General features: G+C 36.5%; 2 protein-coding genes across 2 annotated transcripts in view; both read left to right on the forward strand.

Annotated features, from left to right (window-relative positions):
- Positions 1 to 7,728, forward strand: part of LOC135202454 (solute carrier family 2, facilitated glucose transporter member 8-like) — a 24,635-nt gene extending 16,907 nt beyond the window's left edge. Inside the window, exons 4-8 of the mRNA XM_064231854.1 lie at positions 329 to 479; positions 4,193 to 4,355; positions 5,236 to 5,946; positions 6,580 to 6,697; positions 7,493 to 7,728. Coding sequence (XP_064087924.1) covers positions 329 to 479; positions 4,193 to 4,355; positions 5,236 to 5,946; positions 6,580 to 6,697; positions 7,493 to 7,675 — 1,326 coding nt within the window. The 3' untranslated portion in view covers positions 7,676 to 7,728. The remainder of the gene's footprint in view (positions 1 to 328; positions 480 to 4,192; positions 4,356 to 5,235; positions 5,947 to 6,579; positions 6,698 to 7,492) is intronic.
- Positions 7,729 to 10,648: 2,920 nt separating this feature from the next.
- Positions 10,649 to 20,000, forward strand: part of LOC135202051 (serine/threonine-protein kinase 10-like) — a 22,552-nt gene continuing 13,200 nt past the window's right edge. The window contains exon 1 of the mRNA XM_064231318.1: positions 10,649 to 11,509. The gene's annotated coding sequence lies outside the window, so the exon portion shown is untranslated. The remainder of the gene's footprint in view (positions 11,510 to 20,000) is intronic.

The following is a 20,000-nucleotide window of genomic DNA, read 5'->3' on the forward strand; positions in this document are numbered from 1 at the left end:
CTTCCATTCTACAAAAGCCAGGTGTATTGCTTCCTTCATGGTGAAATCCCCACTCTTTTACTCCCCTTTTTCTTAACCTGTTTTCTTCGGACCTGGACTAGGTACGGGCATTGAGCTGCCCATCCCATCTGCCTCACCTTTAAAAAAAAATTGTCTTTCATGCAAAACACCAAACTGAAAATCATTATTCAAAATTACACGACACCCTTTCATGGATGGCAGTTAAACCAGCATTCACTTTTACACATGCAAGAAATATTGTGTGTGTGTGTGTGTGTGTGTGTGTGCCTAAAGGACATCTAATACCAAGGTTCCCCCAACATTCCAGATGGGGCTCGTTTGTATGGGTTGCATGGGGCATTTCTCCCTCGGCGTCGCCTTACCCTGGCCCTCGCCTGCCCTATCCGACATGGCGGTCAACAACGCTACTCTGGTGGGAACGGAAATGGCGCTCAACGCTTTGCAGAAGGACATGACAGGTAAGGTTACGCGAACTTGAAATCCGTCACGGTTCTTGGAGGCTTCCCCTCACTGCTGGAACTTTTTTCTTTTTTCTAGGGGTCTATCACTTAGAGGTATTTCTTCCTGTTACTCCCTGCATTTTAATACATCTTTATATTTGTATTAATTTATTAATGTATAATTTATTCTTTAATAAGTGAGATCTCTTCTTTCTGTATTTCCCTTTGCCTCGTCTTACTTCTTCCTAATGAACACGATATTCTTTGGAAGCTTGAATTTAGAGTCAATGGCCCTTGTGGACTTGTTCCACACGAATAGTGTTCATCTTATGAATAATAATAATAATAATAATAATAATAATAATAATAATAATAATAATAATAATAATAATATATCACCTATTTTGACCCTGCATTTTACCATGACCTCTATAGGCGCTCTACTAGCCTGTAATGCTGCTCAAGTAGCCATTACTTTTAATAAAATAATAATAATAATAATAACGGGAAAGTAAATCCACAGTAGTATGCGTTTGATTTCATTATTCAAAATATATACCAACACGTATACTACTGTGGATCTACTTTCCCATTTTATTGACTCGTGTATTGATGAGTTTTCTTTGAATAATAATAATAATAATAATAATAATAATATAATAATAATAATAATAATAATAATAATAATAACAGGAAATAAGAGGTAAGATTACATAAACTTATTAACAAGATCTATTTTTGGTCGTGTCATGTGATCTTGAATGTCTTGGTTACATAATGGACGGTTAAATGAAACAGGTTTCGGTTAGACTTTGGGAAGGAATGGGGCTGCTAAAATGAATCACTAACTCGTCCATGCCACAACAAAAACTTCTAACAATTTTTCACTGGCACCCAAAGACAGGCTAAAAACAAATCTATACTGAATCTGCATAAATAACCAATTCCGCGTACATCTGCTTTACTGATTCTTTTAGTTCCTCATTGGATGAGTGGGTTGCTTAATACTAGCCTATCAATATGGTAGCCCGAGTTCGCTCCCCGCTGCTGCCAATGTTTGTATGTATGGTGTTTTTACGTTGTCTGGAACCAGTAGTTATTCAGCAACAGAACCAAGGGCTTTACGTGACTTCCGAACCACGTCAGGAGTGAACTTCTATCACCAGAAATACACATCTCTAACCCCTACGTGGAATGTGCTTCGGATCCCACAATAAGCTGTAGGTCCCGTTGCTAAGTAACCAGTTGGTTCCTAGTCACGTAAATGAAAATCGAATCCTTCGGGCCAGCCCTAGGTAAGCTGTTGATCAGCTCAGTGGTCTGGTTAAACTAAGATATACTTAACTTTTTTACTGATAATTTTAAGGTTCCTTGCTGAAAAATGTCCCCTCGTTTTTTTATTTTCATCAAGTCTGAATGACAAAAAGGACATTCAACTACCCAATTAGTCAGCCATATTATTAAACAAAAACGCAACAGCAGTCTGAAATAGACCACGATACAATACAACAAATAACACGACTCCGTCGATCACTTTATCTCAGACACGTTTAGGTCTCTCTCTCTCTCTCTCTCTCTCTCTCTCTCTCTCTCTCTGAACTTATGTAACGCAAGACCTGTTGTCGAGAATACTCAGTTACATCGGCCACACTTTGTTGAGTATAGAAATCATGTAATAGATCTCCCATTTAGATTGTTGTCTATTTCCATATATTGTAATTAAAATATGTTTTCTTAAATTTGATTCTGGTAGCAATTGAAGAATAAACGATTTATTCAAACAATCAGCAAGGGCCTAACTAATGCAGTGCTTAACAGTGATCTATTACCTGTATTTTCTTAAACCGGTTAGTGTCACTTGTCAATTCGTTTCAAACGTTAATACTTGATTTTCCAGTTCTCAACTTTTATAATAAGGCTGTAGTCTAAAATTACCTGGATATCATTAGCTGAGCTAGGAGGAATTACTGTCATATTAAGTGAGAAATGTCAACTGACGATGACATGAAGTCATTTAATATCCTAGAAACATTCCTCGAAAGTACGACTCACTTATGAATGATCTACTTTCTAGTAAGTATCATTTCACGGTTGTCAAATTGCTCTTACTGTTTTTCTTGAATAGATGAATAGTGAAATGAGGAGGTCCGTTGGTCTTTATCGACGGTGATGTGATTATTAAAACCATGAAAAACTAAATGAATTTTGCAAAACCATCATTATTCGCTTGTACCTTTCTAATATTTTATCACTTTAACTCAATTTCACCCAACTTCATTTTCTCACAGATTTAAACCCTCGAAGATCGTTGTGTACTGTGAATACCACGTAACCAGTAATAAAGGACCTATTGTCAACTCAAGTCAAATTCTCTCACTACTTCAACATTAAGGTCCCAAGCAGAGGCAATGTCTAAGGTGCAAGGTTTAATTAAGGACTTGAGCATGGCAAGTCAACGGCCTTGGGCAGGAGCATAGTCTAAGGACTTGAGCATGGAAAGTCTAAGGACATGAGCAGGGGCATGGTCTAAGGTATCGAGCAGAATTAAGGGTTCAGGACTTAAGCAGGGGACAGTCTAAGGTCTTGAGCAGAAGCTAGGCATAAGGTCTTGCGCAGGAGCTAGACATAAGGCATTGCGCAGGAGCAAGATCCCAGCTCTTCAGCAGGGGCAAGGTCTAAAGTATTGGGCAGGACAAGATCGAGTTCTTGAACAAGGGCAAGGTCTAATATTGAGCATGTGCATTCCCAATGCGGGCTTCATTGAGGGTTTCCAAAGGATACTTTTATATCTACGTAGTATCTTATTTGTGTTGACTATCTTGTTAAAGATCAGCTGCATAACCCATTACAATCTAAGAGACAAAATTTGTGATTAATGACCCTCAACACTAACCATTTGATGTTCCAGCTGACCCGGTGCTATAATGGTTACTGTCGAGTATGCCACTCAGATGTTGCTGGTTCGCGTCTCCCCCAGGGCGAATCACTGGTTCTGTATCATGATCAGTTACTGCTGCAGTATGAGGTCTGTGGTGGGAGGTTGAAACCAACATTCTTTGGAAGCTTGAATATCAAGTCAATTGCCAATTGCCCGCGTGCTTGTTCCATGCAAATAGGTTTCATGTACTGAAATAATAATAATAATAATAATAATAATAATAATAATAATAATAATTCAGTTTACTGAGGGGTATGGGTCGATAATCTGATAACTCAATGAGGTACTCAGCAGGATAAAAACGTTGATAACACCTGGTCTGATAATGCTAGTCAATTCAAGCATATCGCTTGTATACGGAGATGGCATGACATGGCAAATTTAGTTTATATTTCTCTTACTCTGTACTTTCTCATCCTTAAAAATAAAAATAGGTCACGTAGTCTTGTTACTTTATCTTATTTATTTTACATCCGTGAATTCTTTAATCCCTCTATATATCTTCCTTCCCAGACCTTAATCCATTTGGAATGTTGTTTCTTCCCAAAAACTACTCTTTTTGGAGATGTTGTTTCTTCTAAGAACTGAATTCCTTATGAGTCTTGGAAATCATTCTCTTTCAAGACACTGTTCTTGGTTATGCTGCTTATTCCCAGAATTTGACCACAATGGAAGTTATGCATATAGTTTCTTCATAGAAATTAATCACTTCGAAGAAATTCTTACCACCAAGACTACAAACAACTATCGTGAAAGTGGCTTCTCTCATAATAAGTTTTTTGTGCATTTGCAGGTAGCATGGTATCCCTCGGTATGCTCTTCGGGGCATGGTTGGCTGGCTGGTTGGTAAGTACGTTGGGGAGGAGGCGTTCCATGCAAGTTATCACAGCTCCCTTTCTGATTGGATGGTTGCTTAATGCCTTGGCGCCTAACCCGGAAGTCTTACTCGTATCAAGGTATATATACTGGAATTTTGCTTACAACTCACATACTCCTTCATTTCAGTTACTAACCCAAGTCCATGTTTGACAATCACACTTCCTTATCACCTAACCTATCTGCATTAAATGAATTTATTACAATACTTCCAACCCTTTCTCTCCATCAAAAGCATCTATTCATTTCACCTCTCACTTAAACCTGAAAATGACCAGATATAACTCCAGCCATCCCTCTGCCTGCCATTATAATACATTCATTAACTTCTTCTACACAGTGTGTCAGAAGAGGAGTGCCTAGTGAAGGGTTGTAGACCCCAAGGTGAGAACTCTGAAAGAGTAAAAATTATAGTGTCAAGAAGACTGTAAGGAAGAATGAAAGAATGCAAATTATAAATTGGTCAGAGAATTGTAAACATGGTAGTGACTGTGGTTGGATGAAAAACTGCGAATATGAGTGTGCAGTATATTGTCCTGCACAGGAATATAATTAATAGAAGGCAATTAATGTCATAGAGAATCAATATAAGAGAGAATTCCTGCCTGGCATACTTCTACAGAACAGGATGGCCCTTGGAAAAGGGAAAAAAGTAGAGAAGATATGAAATTAAACTAGTTACAAATACTTATTAGTAAGAAAAAATTACAATATATTTATCTGCTTAAAATTAAATCAATACAGGCAAAAAATTGCAAATAAACAAACAATATCTAAATAAATAATGACCGCCACATGATTTTCTCTACATAAATAAAAACACATTAGTCACTTTTTGCTTCAAAAATATTAAATTTAAAAAGTAACAAAATCTTTCTTGAATTTAGCATCTTGAGTATGGCTACCAAGTTAGAATATTGGTCAAGTTTCTCAATTAATCCTGCAACCCTCCTTCTCCAGATTCATTGTGGGTCTGGCGTGTGGGTCAGTTTCGGTAGCAGCGTCTACCTACGTCTTGGAACTAGCTGACGTGAGCGTGAGGGGCATGATGGCCACAATGCCAACCGTGGCCATAGTGCTGGGTGGCCTGTACACAGTCTGGATGGGATACGCCCTCCAGTGGCACCACCTGGCACTCGTGTGCGCCATTCCTCCTACGATCATGTTGTCCGTCACCTTCCTCCTTCCGGAATCGCCGTCGTACCTCGTCATTCGCGGGAGACGTCAACGGGCGCTGATGATCCTCCGGAAACTCAGAGGACCTTACGCTAACGTCGAAGAGGAAGTGCAGGAACTGGAGCGCCGTAACCTGTCCAGCGGCGGGCAAACGGGATGGAAGGGACTCCTGAACCCGGAAGTGATGAAGAACGTCGCTATCATGATCATGCTGTTCCTGTTCCAGCAACTGTGTGGGAATTACGTTTTCATGATCCAGACGTCCAGGGTCCTGAAGGCTGTCGGGGCTCCGTGGGACCCCGACGCTGCGACAGTAGTCGTCGGGGCCATCAGAGTCGCCGGGACGATCGTGGCCATTTTCCTTCTTGACCGCATTGGGCGAAGATACTGCCTCATCATTTCGCATGCAATCAACGCCATGGCTCTCATTATTCTCGGGGTGTACGTCTTTTTAGCCGAGGGAAGTCTTCCAGAAGAAGAAGAAACTTACTCAAGGTAAGGGAGTTTCTATTGGTCAAGCGAATTAACTCAAGCTGTTCATAAGCAAATTATGGACTAATGTGGAGCAGTTGAAAACAATTCCTACTAGTAGAGACTAACATTTGCAAAGGGTGACAACTGCCTATAACATAAACATTTTCTGGAAACCATCATCCTACCACTGTGATATGCAATTTAGTAATGTGCTTTAAATTTTTGAAATATATGGTTTTACGTTTCAGTTTCAGTGTTTAACAAAAAAAATCATTTATCAACGACTGAAGTTTCATTTTCGTTAATAAGTACAGAAGAATCCCGATATATAACACAAAATTAACACGAAGTACATTATAAACGAAAATGATCTAGCTTTTACAGTCACTCATATAAGTTCATGGATGTCCGGGTGTTTGAGAAAGATTTCCATTTCACCTCTTTCTGGATGACAGGTGTCTGGGAGTGCTAAACTGGCCAAATGTTCAATTACCTAACTCTGCTGTAGAAAGTTTCGGTGTGTGCCGTCTTACTCATTATACAGACCCGTTGTCCAGAAAGGGGTTGGATGGAATTCAGCTTTATGCCCGGAGACATCCATGAACTTATACGAGTGACTATACACCCTGTTTACTTCTCCATCTTCCATTACAGGCTCAATTGGGTGCCACTACTCTGTGTACTGGTAATCATGTTCATCATCAACGTGGGCGTCCACCCAGTTCCCTTCATCCTGGGCACAGAGTACTTCCCAACCAACATCCGAGCTCAGGTCAGTTCCAATTGACTAACGACGACCCGTTCTGTGGGGACTCTTCTCTTAACAATTTAACATATGAATTTACTGGAAATATTTGACAAGTCCACAAACATTGTCAACTTAGTCAGCGCTCGAACTCATTTGAAGATTTTCGAATTCTCAAGTTAACCTGCATAAATAATTTGTCAAGGGAAGTATTTCTATGAAGTCCTCCGAGTTTGTGACCATATGAGCGTGGTTATCTTAGCTGAAAAATCTAATTCTTTGAAATGAATCGATCTTGTACGTCAGCCAACGTGGTACTTTGTTAACGTATAAAGCTATCTGAATACACTGCAACTTGCAGGTCGACATCAACATAACAAGCATTTTTTTTTATTCGTTACCTGAAGTTTTACGTAAAGCAGCATTATTATCTAAATTAAAGAATTATTTCATTTGCAGCCATCCAACTTTTAATGAAAATTAGCAGTTACGAAAAGAAAACATATACTTTTCAAACTGTAAACACGAGATATGAGGAAAGATATTTTTTTTAAGCAGTATAAATTCTATACATGGACGAGTAAATATTCTCTGATTCTAAGGATTCGCAATCTGAAGGCCACATTTTGCTTTACATTGATGGAACTCCTGTTTTAATGCGTAATTTAAAATGCATACAGTGTATTCCCATTAAAAAATTTACTAAACAACGAATTCCCAAAACGACTGTAGATTTAAAATGCGCATTATACAGTGTATTCCCATCCAAAAAAAAAAAAAAATTTAAACAACGAATTCTCAAAACGTCTGTTACTGTTCCAGGCTTCGTCCATCTGCTTCTCATCGGGAACGGTTTTCGCCTTCCTCGCTCTCCAGCTGTACAGCCCCATGCAGGAGGCCATGACGCAAGCAGGCCTCTACTGGTTTTACGCTTCCATCAGCGCCCTGGGGGTGTTATTCACTTTCATTTTCATCAAAGAGACCAAGGGGAAAACCGTTGGATGAAAGTGAAAAATCTCTCATGATTAAGTGAATTACAAATACACATGAAGATTAACTTTCGCTGTATGATTTATGTGTAACAGATGACTCGGTTCGTCCAGAATTTACAGTATTTCCACAACTTCATTCAAGAGAAGTTGGAATCGCCTCAGAGAGAGAGAGAGAGAGAGAGAGAGAGAGAGAGAGAGAGAGCTAAATATACATATATATATATATATATATAAAGAGAGAGAGAGAGAGAGAGAGAGAGAGAGAGAGAGAGAGAGAGAGAGAGAGCTAAATATACATATATATATACATACATTATTATATAAAGAGTAAGGTGTGTATATATATATATTATATACATAATATATATATATATATATATATATATATATATATACATATATATACTATATATATATATATATATATATATATAATATATATATATATATATATATATATATATATATAGAGATAGAGAGAGAGAGAGAGAGAGAGAGAGAGAGAGAGAGAGAGAGGGAATGTGTATAGAACATAATCCGTAATATAATAAGTGTCTTTATATAAAAACATATAACCCTTTCTTATGTGCAAGAGGGTCTGTCTATGTACAAATATTACATAAAACCTTTATAAACTTTGTGAACAGAAATATATACCTTTACAGATATACTGCATACAATGTACCACTTGAAACAACGGGTGAATTCCATCCTTTAAAAGTACAAATAGTTTAACAAAGGCCACAGTAATCACTTAACTTTTCCTTTTCCTGATATCTTAAATACGCTTTCCACCGAAAATCTTGAAATACGAAAGAAGAAAATAGGAATTTTGTTCCTTTCCAATGATGGGATTCGAACTAACAGAACTAGGGGTAAGAGTTCAGCAACATAATACAGCACTTCCAAGATTTTTTGTTTGAATAAAGGATCAATAGAACCCTTTACTTTTAACTTTAAAACAATTTGTAGAGAGTCTTAAGATATTGTTAATCTAATATCAACTGGTTTAACCTAAAAAGAAAAAAAATATGTAGTTTACTTACAGGTGATTTTAAATCAACATCACTAAACGGCTTCTTTCGTTCGGCTGTAGACACCCTAAACCAGTGGTTCTTAACCTGGGGTGCGTGCCCCCTAGGGGAGGCGCGAGCCCTAGGGAAAAATTAAAAATCCTCTAATTATACTCGTTATTCTCTTCAGAAGAGTGAGGAACTAATATTTAAAAGTTTATGAACAAAAATTTAAAGTATCGCCTTATAACGTTAGTTTCCTAGTCTACTACTCTAGTTGGACTCGTTGGGATGACCGTGTTTTGTAATTATTTACTCCCTGCCATTCCTCGAAACCCCTTCTCTTGCTTTTTTTTATTTTCCTTTAAATCTAGGAGGGAATTATACTCATAGATGCAAGAGGGCGTGGTTTTAAACCGTATTACAACTGACAGTTCTGGATGGATAATGCCCGTAATGATGAATGGACATCGTAGGGTTGAGAATGTCGTCCCTTACCCACGACTTTTTCCCACCTAGCTGTCCAACTACTTTAACAGTACCTTGTTCCCATTTTCACCTCTTACTGAAGAATAAGTCATTCGTGGAAGCTCTACGTATAACAGTCTTTACATGCGAGTTCTTTACAATACTAATCTAATTTGATGGCTAGATGGTATTCAGGGCAAAGCCCATACAATGTGGCGCAGAAGACCATTCAACGCTTCAATAAGATAGAGTGATTCAAGTCGTCGAGGAGGAGGGTAAGGAACGTGAGCTACAATAGATAAAATGTTACAACGCTGAAGGCGACAAGTTGAATTAAAACATTTACTGATGAACAAGAGTACAGTTCAATACTGAATAGTAAAAAGTGTTATATTGCTATAATATATATATATATATATAGGATATAAATATATATATATATATATATATATATACTATATATATATATATATATATAGTATATAAATATATATACATATATATATAATATATATATATATATATATATATATATAATTAGTCCTAGATAAATGACCCCTAAACTTTGTTGGGGTCACTGTCTAGGAAAGATCCAATAACACATATGACCGGACAAACTGATCTCACCCGACATTGATTGTAGAAACGACATCGTCGTTTATGCAGATAAAAAACGTGCTTTGGAAATACGGAATACATTTTTTACCGTCTGTCCTTTAATTCTAAGAACTCAGGTTATTTTTTTAATAACGGTCCTATTAAAGTTTAGGATTCTTGGAAATCAGAAATCAGAAGAGGATAAAAGAATTGCTGCATTACACGCATCTCATATAGTGGATATACCAAAGGTCCCATGTAAGATATCACTGCGTTCTTATTATGTAATAGGGAAGTGGCATGCATATATATATATATAATATATATATATATATATATATATATATATATATATATATATATATATTATATATATATAGTTAAGCCTCAGTCGTCTGCATTACAATCGAATAAGTTTAGTCAAAGAATGACTTTGGACCGAGTTCAGAGGTCCACGTCAAGCCTCTTTAACACTGACTACATTTATAGGCCATCTTCAGGCATATTTAAAGCAACCAACGGAAATTTTCTATGCAAACTCATGGCCTCGATTATAAACAAAATCATACTCAACATATCACAGGCCTCAGAATATAAAATATAATAATCAATTCTACTCTACGTATATTTATTATGGCAAATCATTAACCTACCTCTCTCTCGATTTCTATCCTTCCAGCTTGGTCTAGTTATGGGTATTATTAATTGGCCGTCACGTCGGCCTTAGAATGGCTTCTTTTTCAACATATAAATTCAATTAAACTTTATTTCGCACAAAGTAGAATTTTCTAGAGAAATTTTTACAACAATCAGAACGCCCGAGGAAACCAGAATTACATCAGATTTTTTATTTTTTTTTTTTTTTTTTTTGCTTTTTTTTTTTTTTAGGGCGGGGGGGGGGGGGGAAATTGCTGAGGAGTGAATAACTTCCTCCACACAAACGACATCCATAATATTGGCAAGCTGAAGAGTTAAAAAATAATTTCGTTTTAAAAAGCAAAGGCTTTACGGGAAACGAATTATCACTCCTAAACATTGGGATAATTCTAGTAATCTAGACGGTAGACAGCAATAAAGGTGATATTTATTTATACTAATCCGTGATGACGAAGGTGTGAGTTCCCTGTTTCAAATCATTCCCTAATCGTGGTCTTCGTGAGCTGATTCATGCCATCATTTAATTATATCGACCTCCCGAATCCGAGTAAAACTACCTTGTTGACAGTGGCAAGAAGCCGTTGCTATGGTAACGAACGACGCTACTTTCCAGTCGTGAGATACTTGCTATTAGCCTAACGAATCAATCCTGAATGTTGACGTCAATTTTCCTTCGTCTTTTGTTTTGTTTGCTTAGGACACTTTCGTGCTTCTGACATTTACTTCCGTCTCAATACCCCAATTACCGATCTCATGAAAATAACTCTCCCAGGACCCTAAAATTATGAAAACAAAGCAAATTCCTGACACGAAAACACTACTAGATCTTAAATGGCCAAAGACAACATTAAAATCCGACTAAGCACAAGGAAAAATAAACATGAATAAGCTTCATAAACACATTCCACTTGCCCCCTTCTCTAAAGCATAATTTGTAAATAAAATATAAATAAAATCAAGTGAATAAATCACCCTTGGCAACTAAGATATAGGATGAGAAGGGGGAGGAATATGGAAAACATTGACCGTGGCTTCCCCTTCACCCAATTCCAGTAGAGATTTGGTCGTGGTTGGGGTCAGTAGTCAGCCTCGTCGCATTCCAGTTCGGCCTGGTGAGAAAACTAGACAACTTGCATTTCGTTTGTGTTGTATACGTGACTGAATGAATGAGCTTGAGCGTGAAATCGTTAAAAAATAAAAAAAAAAATTTTTTTAAGGAAAAAAAGGTCGAGAGCGTGAAAACTATGGTGTTTTAATTTTAATATATAATATATATATATATATATATATATATATGTATATATATATATATACATATATATATACATATATATATACAATATATATATATCTATATATATATATAATATATATATATATATAATATACGAATATATATTTACATATTAAATCGACCGTTTCCTCTGAAAAAAGGGTGGCTTCAGAGAAAAAGTATAATGGCCACTGTCACATACACACACTAACCACTGAATTCTACTAACCCTCTATGCAGAACTCCCACAACATTAGCCACTCAATATACACCTATGCAAAGGGTTCATAAGCAGTGCACTCAAAGCTCTCCCCTCCCCCCTACGCCCACGCTGCACCACTCTCTCATATCCTGAAAATTAGAGGCCGTTCTTATCAATACCTTTTCTGTGTCAGCTAACCTTCTTACAACTACGCTTCTCCATATTTCACATCATATCTTTTTACACCGCATATATCACTCGAAACAATTCACCTCAGCAGTTTTATCGTTTTATATCTTTCCACTGCAATCAATATCCACAACTCAATTCCATAAAGGAGAGTAGGTTAAACAATCCCTACGTACAAAACTAACTCAGCTTCCATACACAACTCGAGTATCTTCCTAGTCTTTGACACACAACACACTAGCTTCCCTACTTTACCTATTCTGCGACACCTCTAATCTCTCATACTACCATCACAAATTACTAATACTCATCGACTTTCATTCTTCAACTAACCATGTTAATATCCACAGATTCACCTTCCTGGTTTCCCATTTATGTTTGTTTGTTTGTATGGTGTTTTTACGTTGCATGGAACCAGTGGTTATTCAGCAATGGGACCAACGTCTTTACATGACTTCCGAACCACGTCGAGAATGAACTTCTATCACCAGAAATACACATCATGTCTAACCCCTCAATGGAATTCCCGAGAATCGAACTTGCGCCCACCGAGGTGGCAGGCCAACACCATTCTGACCACGCCACTGAGGCTCTAGGTTTCCATTTATCCTCATAACCTTATTTTTGCTCACATTTAATCCCGATTTTTTACTATCATCTATTATTATCATCAGCAGTATCAATCATTCTATACTCCACTAGTGAATCTTTTTCTCATCCATTAACTTTGCACCTTCTACTGTCCTTTCTCTGACTTCTCACGTCACCCCATCCACAAAGATACTGAACAATTACCCAGGCAAAACACCCACTTTTATATCAAACCAGGCACTCTCCCGCTTTCATCAAAGAACCTTTAGTTGTTCTAAAAATGTATCTCCTAAATCATAATTCTCAACACCGCGTGCCACTTGTTTGTTTGTATGGTGTTTTTACGTTGCATGGAACCAGTGGTTATTCAGCAACGGGACCAACGGCTTTACTTGACTTCCGAACCACCTCGAGAGTGAACTTCTGTCACCAGAAATACACATCTCTCACACCTCAATGGAATGCCCGAGAATCGAAATCGCAGCCACCGAGGTGGTACATCAACACCATACCGACCACGCCACTGAGGCGCTTGATGCCACTTAATTTCTTTATTGAGTCCAAAAGACCAACCAATTTTAGCAGTTTCCATGGTTGGTTTACTTACCAACACTCCATTTTTCACTAATTTCAAAAATATTTTACAATCTCCTTGAAATAAATTATAGAATAGGCTATCCTAAAAATTACTGTAAAAGATATATATATATATATATATATATATATATCCTATATATATATTATATATATTATATATATATATACATATTCATATATATATATAATATATATATATATATATATATACACAAGTTACTAACACATACACACACACATTATATATATATATATAATATAATATATATATATATATATATATATATATATATATATATATATGTATATATACGCGTATCCAAAAAAGAGCAAAGTATTTGAGAAGTTAGTAGGGCATTGTGGCTATTACATTTACATAAATAATACATATATATAATATACACACACAAAAGTTACTGACACATCTATCTTTCACGTAGATTCAATAGTGAATATCCTTCTCACAAAGTTTTGGACACTATCAGTGTTCAGAAGCACCCTACTTACCATTACTTATACCACGCATTAAGTTACTTTGCATGCATAAGCAAGTACATGTAATTAGATAGTCACCTCTACTGCATATAAATATATTCCCTATCAGAATGACTAGCGTTGCACACGCTGAAAATTAGCTATGAAATACCAAGAACCGTTTTTACTGTAAATTCGACTTAGCAAAACACAACAGCTGGACCCCTTGTGAAATGTTATTTGGAAGACATACAACTCTCTTTTTCCATTGAGACAGGATAAATTGAAAGTGAGACAGTTTTTTATTTCTTTGAAAACTATCATCTAATTCTAATATATTTCATCAACTACTTCTTGTGAACTTATAAAATCTTTTGAAACGAGTGTCGGGAAGCAAACTACCAATAAGAAACAACAAATTTTTTGGGCAGGCCCTTATAACAAATGCCTTTGTAGCGACTCTCTCTATGGCAAAATTAATAAGTAAATAAATACATAATCAGTACCTTTCACAGTTTCATTTTAAAAATAATTGAAAATGGAATTAAATTCATATGTAAAATCCAGACAGTGTGCACTCATGGTCCCTCTAGTGTCAAGGATTCACAGAGGTCGTGAGGGTTGAAAAATCACAACACTATAGTATATATACCTCCTAACTTTCAAAGTAATCTATCAGTAACTTTAATACACGTGTTGTAGCTCGATTAAACGTAGGTAAAAGCATAGCCTACACCAGTTCTGCTGAAGAAGTGAAACAGAACAGAGGAAAAGTAAGTATATCTCAGTTTAACCAGACCACTGAGCTGATTGACAGCTCTCCTAAAGGCCTGTCCACACGATCGGGCCTGATCGGCGGACTTCCCTTCTAACGGGCACACTTGACAGGCAAACCGCCAAATTGCCCGATGGGTCTTGTAGAAAAATCACCATGGTGGTGCCCGATGGCTTGAGCTTCGACCCTGGCAGACGTACGTTAACCATATACATTTCTTTACTGAACCATTCTTTGCACCATATTCTCTTCTTTTTCATCACACACAAAGCAATTATCATGTTACACAATATCTTTTTTTGCGGTAGGCACCATGTTTATCGTACCGCACTGAACACACTACTGGCATCGTCGGGCACGCCCACCTCTCCCCCATCGCCTCACCTGTGTGGGCAACATTCACGTGAAAGCCCGCCAGAATTTGCCCATCAACCCCGGAGCACGCCGATCATGCCCGCTCGTGTGGACAGGCCTTAAGGCTGGCCCAAAGGATTAGATATTTTTACGTGGCAAGGAACCAATTGGTTGCTTAGCAACGGGACCTACTGCTTATTGTGGGATCCGAACCACATCGAGAAATGAATTTCTATCACAGGATATAAATTCCTCTGGTTCCTTGCCGGCAAAGCGGGGGCAGAACAGAGGAGACAAGTTTAATTCCAAACATTCAAGTTAAAAGATTCCATACGATGGAAATCGTTTATGAAATCAACACCTAGCAATTTATAGGAAGCGTCAGTCATTCAAATTCTAAATTCCTTTATATTATGCTTTGATAATTAAACATTATAAATCTTGATGGGTGAAAAGGGACGGATGCTATAACAATCAGCAAAGAGAAAATCCCTCAATATTCTCCCTCCTTTAGACCCAGTGCTCCAAGCTCCTCCCAGACCATTTGCATGAAAGCTGCTACCTTTCTTCTTCAGCTACTCTGTGACTCTTCTCTTTTAATCATGGCGGGAAAATGGCTACGCAAATTCAATAGTTTCAACCTTGAATATCCACATCAATATTCACTATTTCATTTTCTGGTTTCCATTTACCCTCATAACTTTCTCTACCTGCAAAACTTTCAAAACTCTTTCATTTGTTTCTGCAGTTTCTCCTCCAAGCTCCATTTATGACTCACTTTCTTATCCCACAACTTTGTACAAACATCTGCTGTCCTTTTCCGAACTTGCTTAATCATTACGCCCTCAGATACTGAAACAATCATGGAGACAATACAACCATTTCTCATACACACTTTTGTATCAAACCAGTGGCTCTCCCATCTCTTCCTTCTAACACACATACTAACCGACAGAGAGAGAGAGAGAGAGAGAGAGAGAGAGAGAGAGAGAGAGAGAGAGAGAGAGAGAGAGAGAGAGAGAGAGAGAGAGAGAGAGAGAGAGAGACTAAAAAGCAAAATACGGAACTAAAGTTAATAGATTATGAAAAAATACGCATAAATCTGAGCTAATACATTAGGGAAGTACATGTTAAATATAATGATCTAAGGATAATCTGGATAAAAGCAGCTGGTGGCGAGATGGTGTCAGAAGTGGAAGCAGCTTGAGTCAACTGAGAAAATATTTTGAAGTTGTTGAATTAGAAGGATACAAAAGTTGGGAGAGGTAAACAATGCAAAAATGGAGGGGTACAGCACAGATGTCAGAATGCCAATGGAAGTGATATTAAAAGGGCCATGATAGCAATTGAAAACTTGATAAATCAAAGGAACCAGGAGTTAATTAATGGGATTACAAGTGAGATGTTTCAGTATGGTCGTGAAAACGTGACTGAGTGACTGACCAGGAATTGAATTGATTTGAATGTAGTATTTAGGCCAAAGGCCAAGCACAGGGACCTATGAGGCCATTCGGTGCCGAAACGGAAATTGAGAGTATAAGGTTTGAAAGGTGTAACAGGAGGAAAACCTCAAAGCAATGGCACTATAAATCAATTGTTAGGAGAGGGTGCAAAGTAAGACGGAAGAAAGAGAATATGAAAGGGGGTACAGTAAAAGTAATGAAAGGGGTGGCAGTTAGGGGCCGAAGGCCTCTGCAAAGAACCTTAAGTAATGCCTACAGTGCACCACATGGGGTGACTGACCAAGATATACAAATTGTGTTTGGATGACAGAATAATTGTTCTTAAGTATATATAATATGTCTGGATGATAGAAAAACTCAACACTTGTTCTTAAGTATACGGATAATTGAGCATAAATATACTTATTATCCAAAGGTGTTTGGTAGGATTTGATTGAAAAAGTATGACAGCTGGCATCATCATGCGATATCAAGTCAGCTTTTCCCTTTACGGGATTGGACACACAACGTATGAGGGATGAGAGAAGGATTGTTAGGGTTTATGAGAGGACGAGTGAATCTGCATCAAGTTTTTATATAAAGTTGTGCAAGAAGTTTGGGCATAAAGGGAAAAATTTGTACGTGGCATAAATGCAACCTGAAAGGGGCATGCGATAGAATTGACACCAATACAATGTGAATGGTCTTTATGACAAAGTAAAGCGAGAGTTAAACAATATAGACTGATTTGGCTGGTTTGTAAAAAAAATACTGGTCTCAAACAAGATGAGAGAAAAGGTGAGTTGCAGAAAAGATCAAGCAAAAAAGTGGAGTGTATATAAACACCAAAATTAGAATGTCAGAAAGAATTATTCAGCCAATTCTTCTTCGATGAAGAGAAGTGTAGGTGTTGAATGAAAATACTAGGGAAAGTTCTGAAACAAACGAAATGGACTTTTAGTACCATATGTGGAGTAACAATGACTGAAAGGTTGAGAAATATAAAGATATGAAGAGCTGGTAAAAGAGAGAGGGAAAAAAAGGTACCCAAAGAGAAAAGATAGATCAGTGTTTTGAAATGGTTTACTCATGTAGAGAGAAAGGATCCAAAAATACGTGTCTGTGAAAACTCGTGTATGACAATTAGTTAGGTTCCAATGAAAAGTTCGCTTCTGTGAATTTAAGCACTCGAATCGAGCAAGTTTGGGGTTGTTACTGTGTGAGTGAGTGTGTGTGTGTGTTATGATGTTGCCTTGTAAAAATGTACCTCTCCAAAATTGTTGCTCATCCTGTATTCTGAGTAACATTGATATTTGTTGAAGTGTCGTCTGTAATGTATGTTCAGAATTCACATAAGTATAACTCAAAGTTACTTTAAGAATAACGTAAATCCTTAATCGCGCATTTTGTCACAATAACACATGTTCATAAGCAGGATGAATCAACAGTTGCAGGAAGCATTCGTTTTGTTTTGTGATAGCTGTCATCACTTTGCGATAAGGGACTCAGTTGTCTTGCGTCTTTTTTTTTCTCAGTCATATGATTAAGCCACGTGTCGTATCGAACCAGTATTGTTCGTCTTTTCCTTGTCTAAACCGTGTGATTTATTGCGCAACATTTCGTCCTTCAGCTTCTCGTACGTATCTCGTTCGACTACGGCACTGTTCTGTGACCAAATTATTTTGCATAAGATCTTTCCACATCAAATCTCGGAAGTGGCGTCATTTACAATCATATCTTTCATTTTAAGAGAGTCTTATGTTCTGAAACCATGTACTGCTAATGATTATTAATAATCAATCTCACTCTCTCTCCCTCTCATTTTTAAAGGGAATTTATTCAGATTATTATTGCAGAGAGCTTCCTTCCCAAAATGCTTTCAGCCTTGTATGACGTCATCCCATTTTGGGTACGGTGTTACGAGCCAAAGCTTCCCTTACCAAGAGAGGGTTTGGTCATTCTGAGACATAACCGTGCTGTACAAATTTGCTAATATCTCTCTCTCTCTCTCTCTCTGTCTCTCTCTCTCTCACACACACAAGACATAGGCTGTAAACATTGGTAACAGGCCTATTTCAAGTGTTTAGGTGAATTATGAGCTAGATATACAGTTTCAGGTGTACTTAAAAATACTTAGAATATTTGTCAAAGTGATAATACAGTTTTAAGTGCACATAAAACTATTTAGAATATTTGTTAATGTGGATTTATTAATTTTTTTTCGTTTAAATTTTTTTTGTTATTGTATTTTGAAGCATGTTTTTCGGATATATTGTGTGTTACCATTTCTTAGTTTTGTCACATTTTTGGTGGTGATTTTGATAATTACACATGTGGTTTTTCAGGTTTTTGCTTTCACAATTTGTTTAACATTGCATACTTAATTTAATTTCATATTTCAACACTTGTGAATTAATTTCCATTTACCTAGATTTTCCTTTCAATTCTCAAGTATTTCTGACATTTGTATTTTACTTTATCAATTGAAAAATTTAATGTTTAATTTTGTTTAATAATTATTTCAAGAATTGAATTTTGTGTTGTTTTCAAGTAACAGTACATTTTCCTAAGACTGTGAATTTCACTTACAAAATTTTGAATTTATAACAGTTTCATTTGCTGAACACCAATGACAGGATTAAATTTATGTGCGACCCAATGTGGTAATTTTTTTGTTTCCTTCAATTTTCTTGAAGTGAGTTAGGACAAGGGAAATAGACAGTTGAAGTAATTTGTTGGAGTGATGCCCTTTAATTAGCTTAACCATATATGAATAACTCACACATAGCGTCTGATTTATTGCATGTTGAATAGGTTATTTTAGGGATTACTGTTGCCTTTAGAGTACTCAGTCGTATTTTATGTTCTGAAAGTTCAGGTATCTGGCTGCTGTGAGGTAACTGAATTTTATTATTGGTAAGTGTGCTAACCAGATATTTGGGCGCTTTGTCACTATATATATATATATATATATATATATATATATATATATATATATATATATATATATATCTATATATCTATATCTATCTTATATAATATATAATATATAATATATATAATATATATATATATATATATATATATATATATATATATATATTATATATATATATATATATATATATATATACATACAGTAATACCCCGAACTTGCACAAATCCACAGACAAACTTTTCATTGGAGCCTAACTAATTGTCATACATGAGTTTTTCACAGGCAAGCAAACATTAATGCGAATCCTTGAGAAACCCTACAAAAGTGTTTGTTTTATTTGCTGTGTATTTTATGTTTTCAAGCTTTTTATGTGTAAATTAAATAACATTACATAATAAAAATACTCTCTCTCTCTCTCTCTCTCTGAGATGAGATGAGATGAGCGAATTTTATGGTACACATATATGTGTATTTGTTTTGCATGATAAATAAATTATTTACCTAATAATAAGTACTAATTTTCAAATGATAATAATAATTATACAACTATTAATTACAAAATTCGTAAGTGATACGCATCTTAAATAAACTAATAATCTTTCCTCATCTGTTGTTAACTGTTGGAGAGACGCTGAGGAGCAACGCTGTCAAATTTGTCAATTTAATATGACAGGGAGGTGGAGTATTGCTGACTAGCGGGTCAAAGGATATTCTCTCTCTCTCTCTCTCTCTCTCTCTCTCTCTCTCTCTCTCTCTCTCTCTCTCTCT

The sequence above is a fragment of the Macrobrachium nipponense genome, chromosome 30 (genome assembly GCF_015104395.2).
Source record: "Macrobrachium nipponense isolate FS-2020 chromosome 30, ASM1510439v2, whole genome shotgun sequence".
Lineage (NCBI taxonomy): Eukaryota > Metazoa > Arthropoda > Malacostraca > Decapoda > Palaemonidae > Macrobrachium > Macrobrachium nipponense.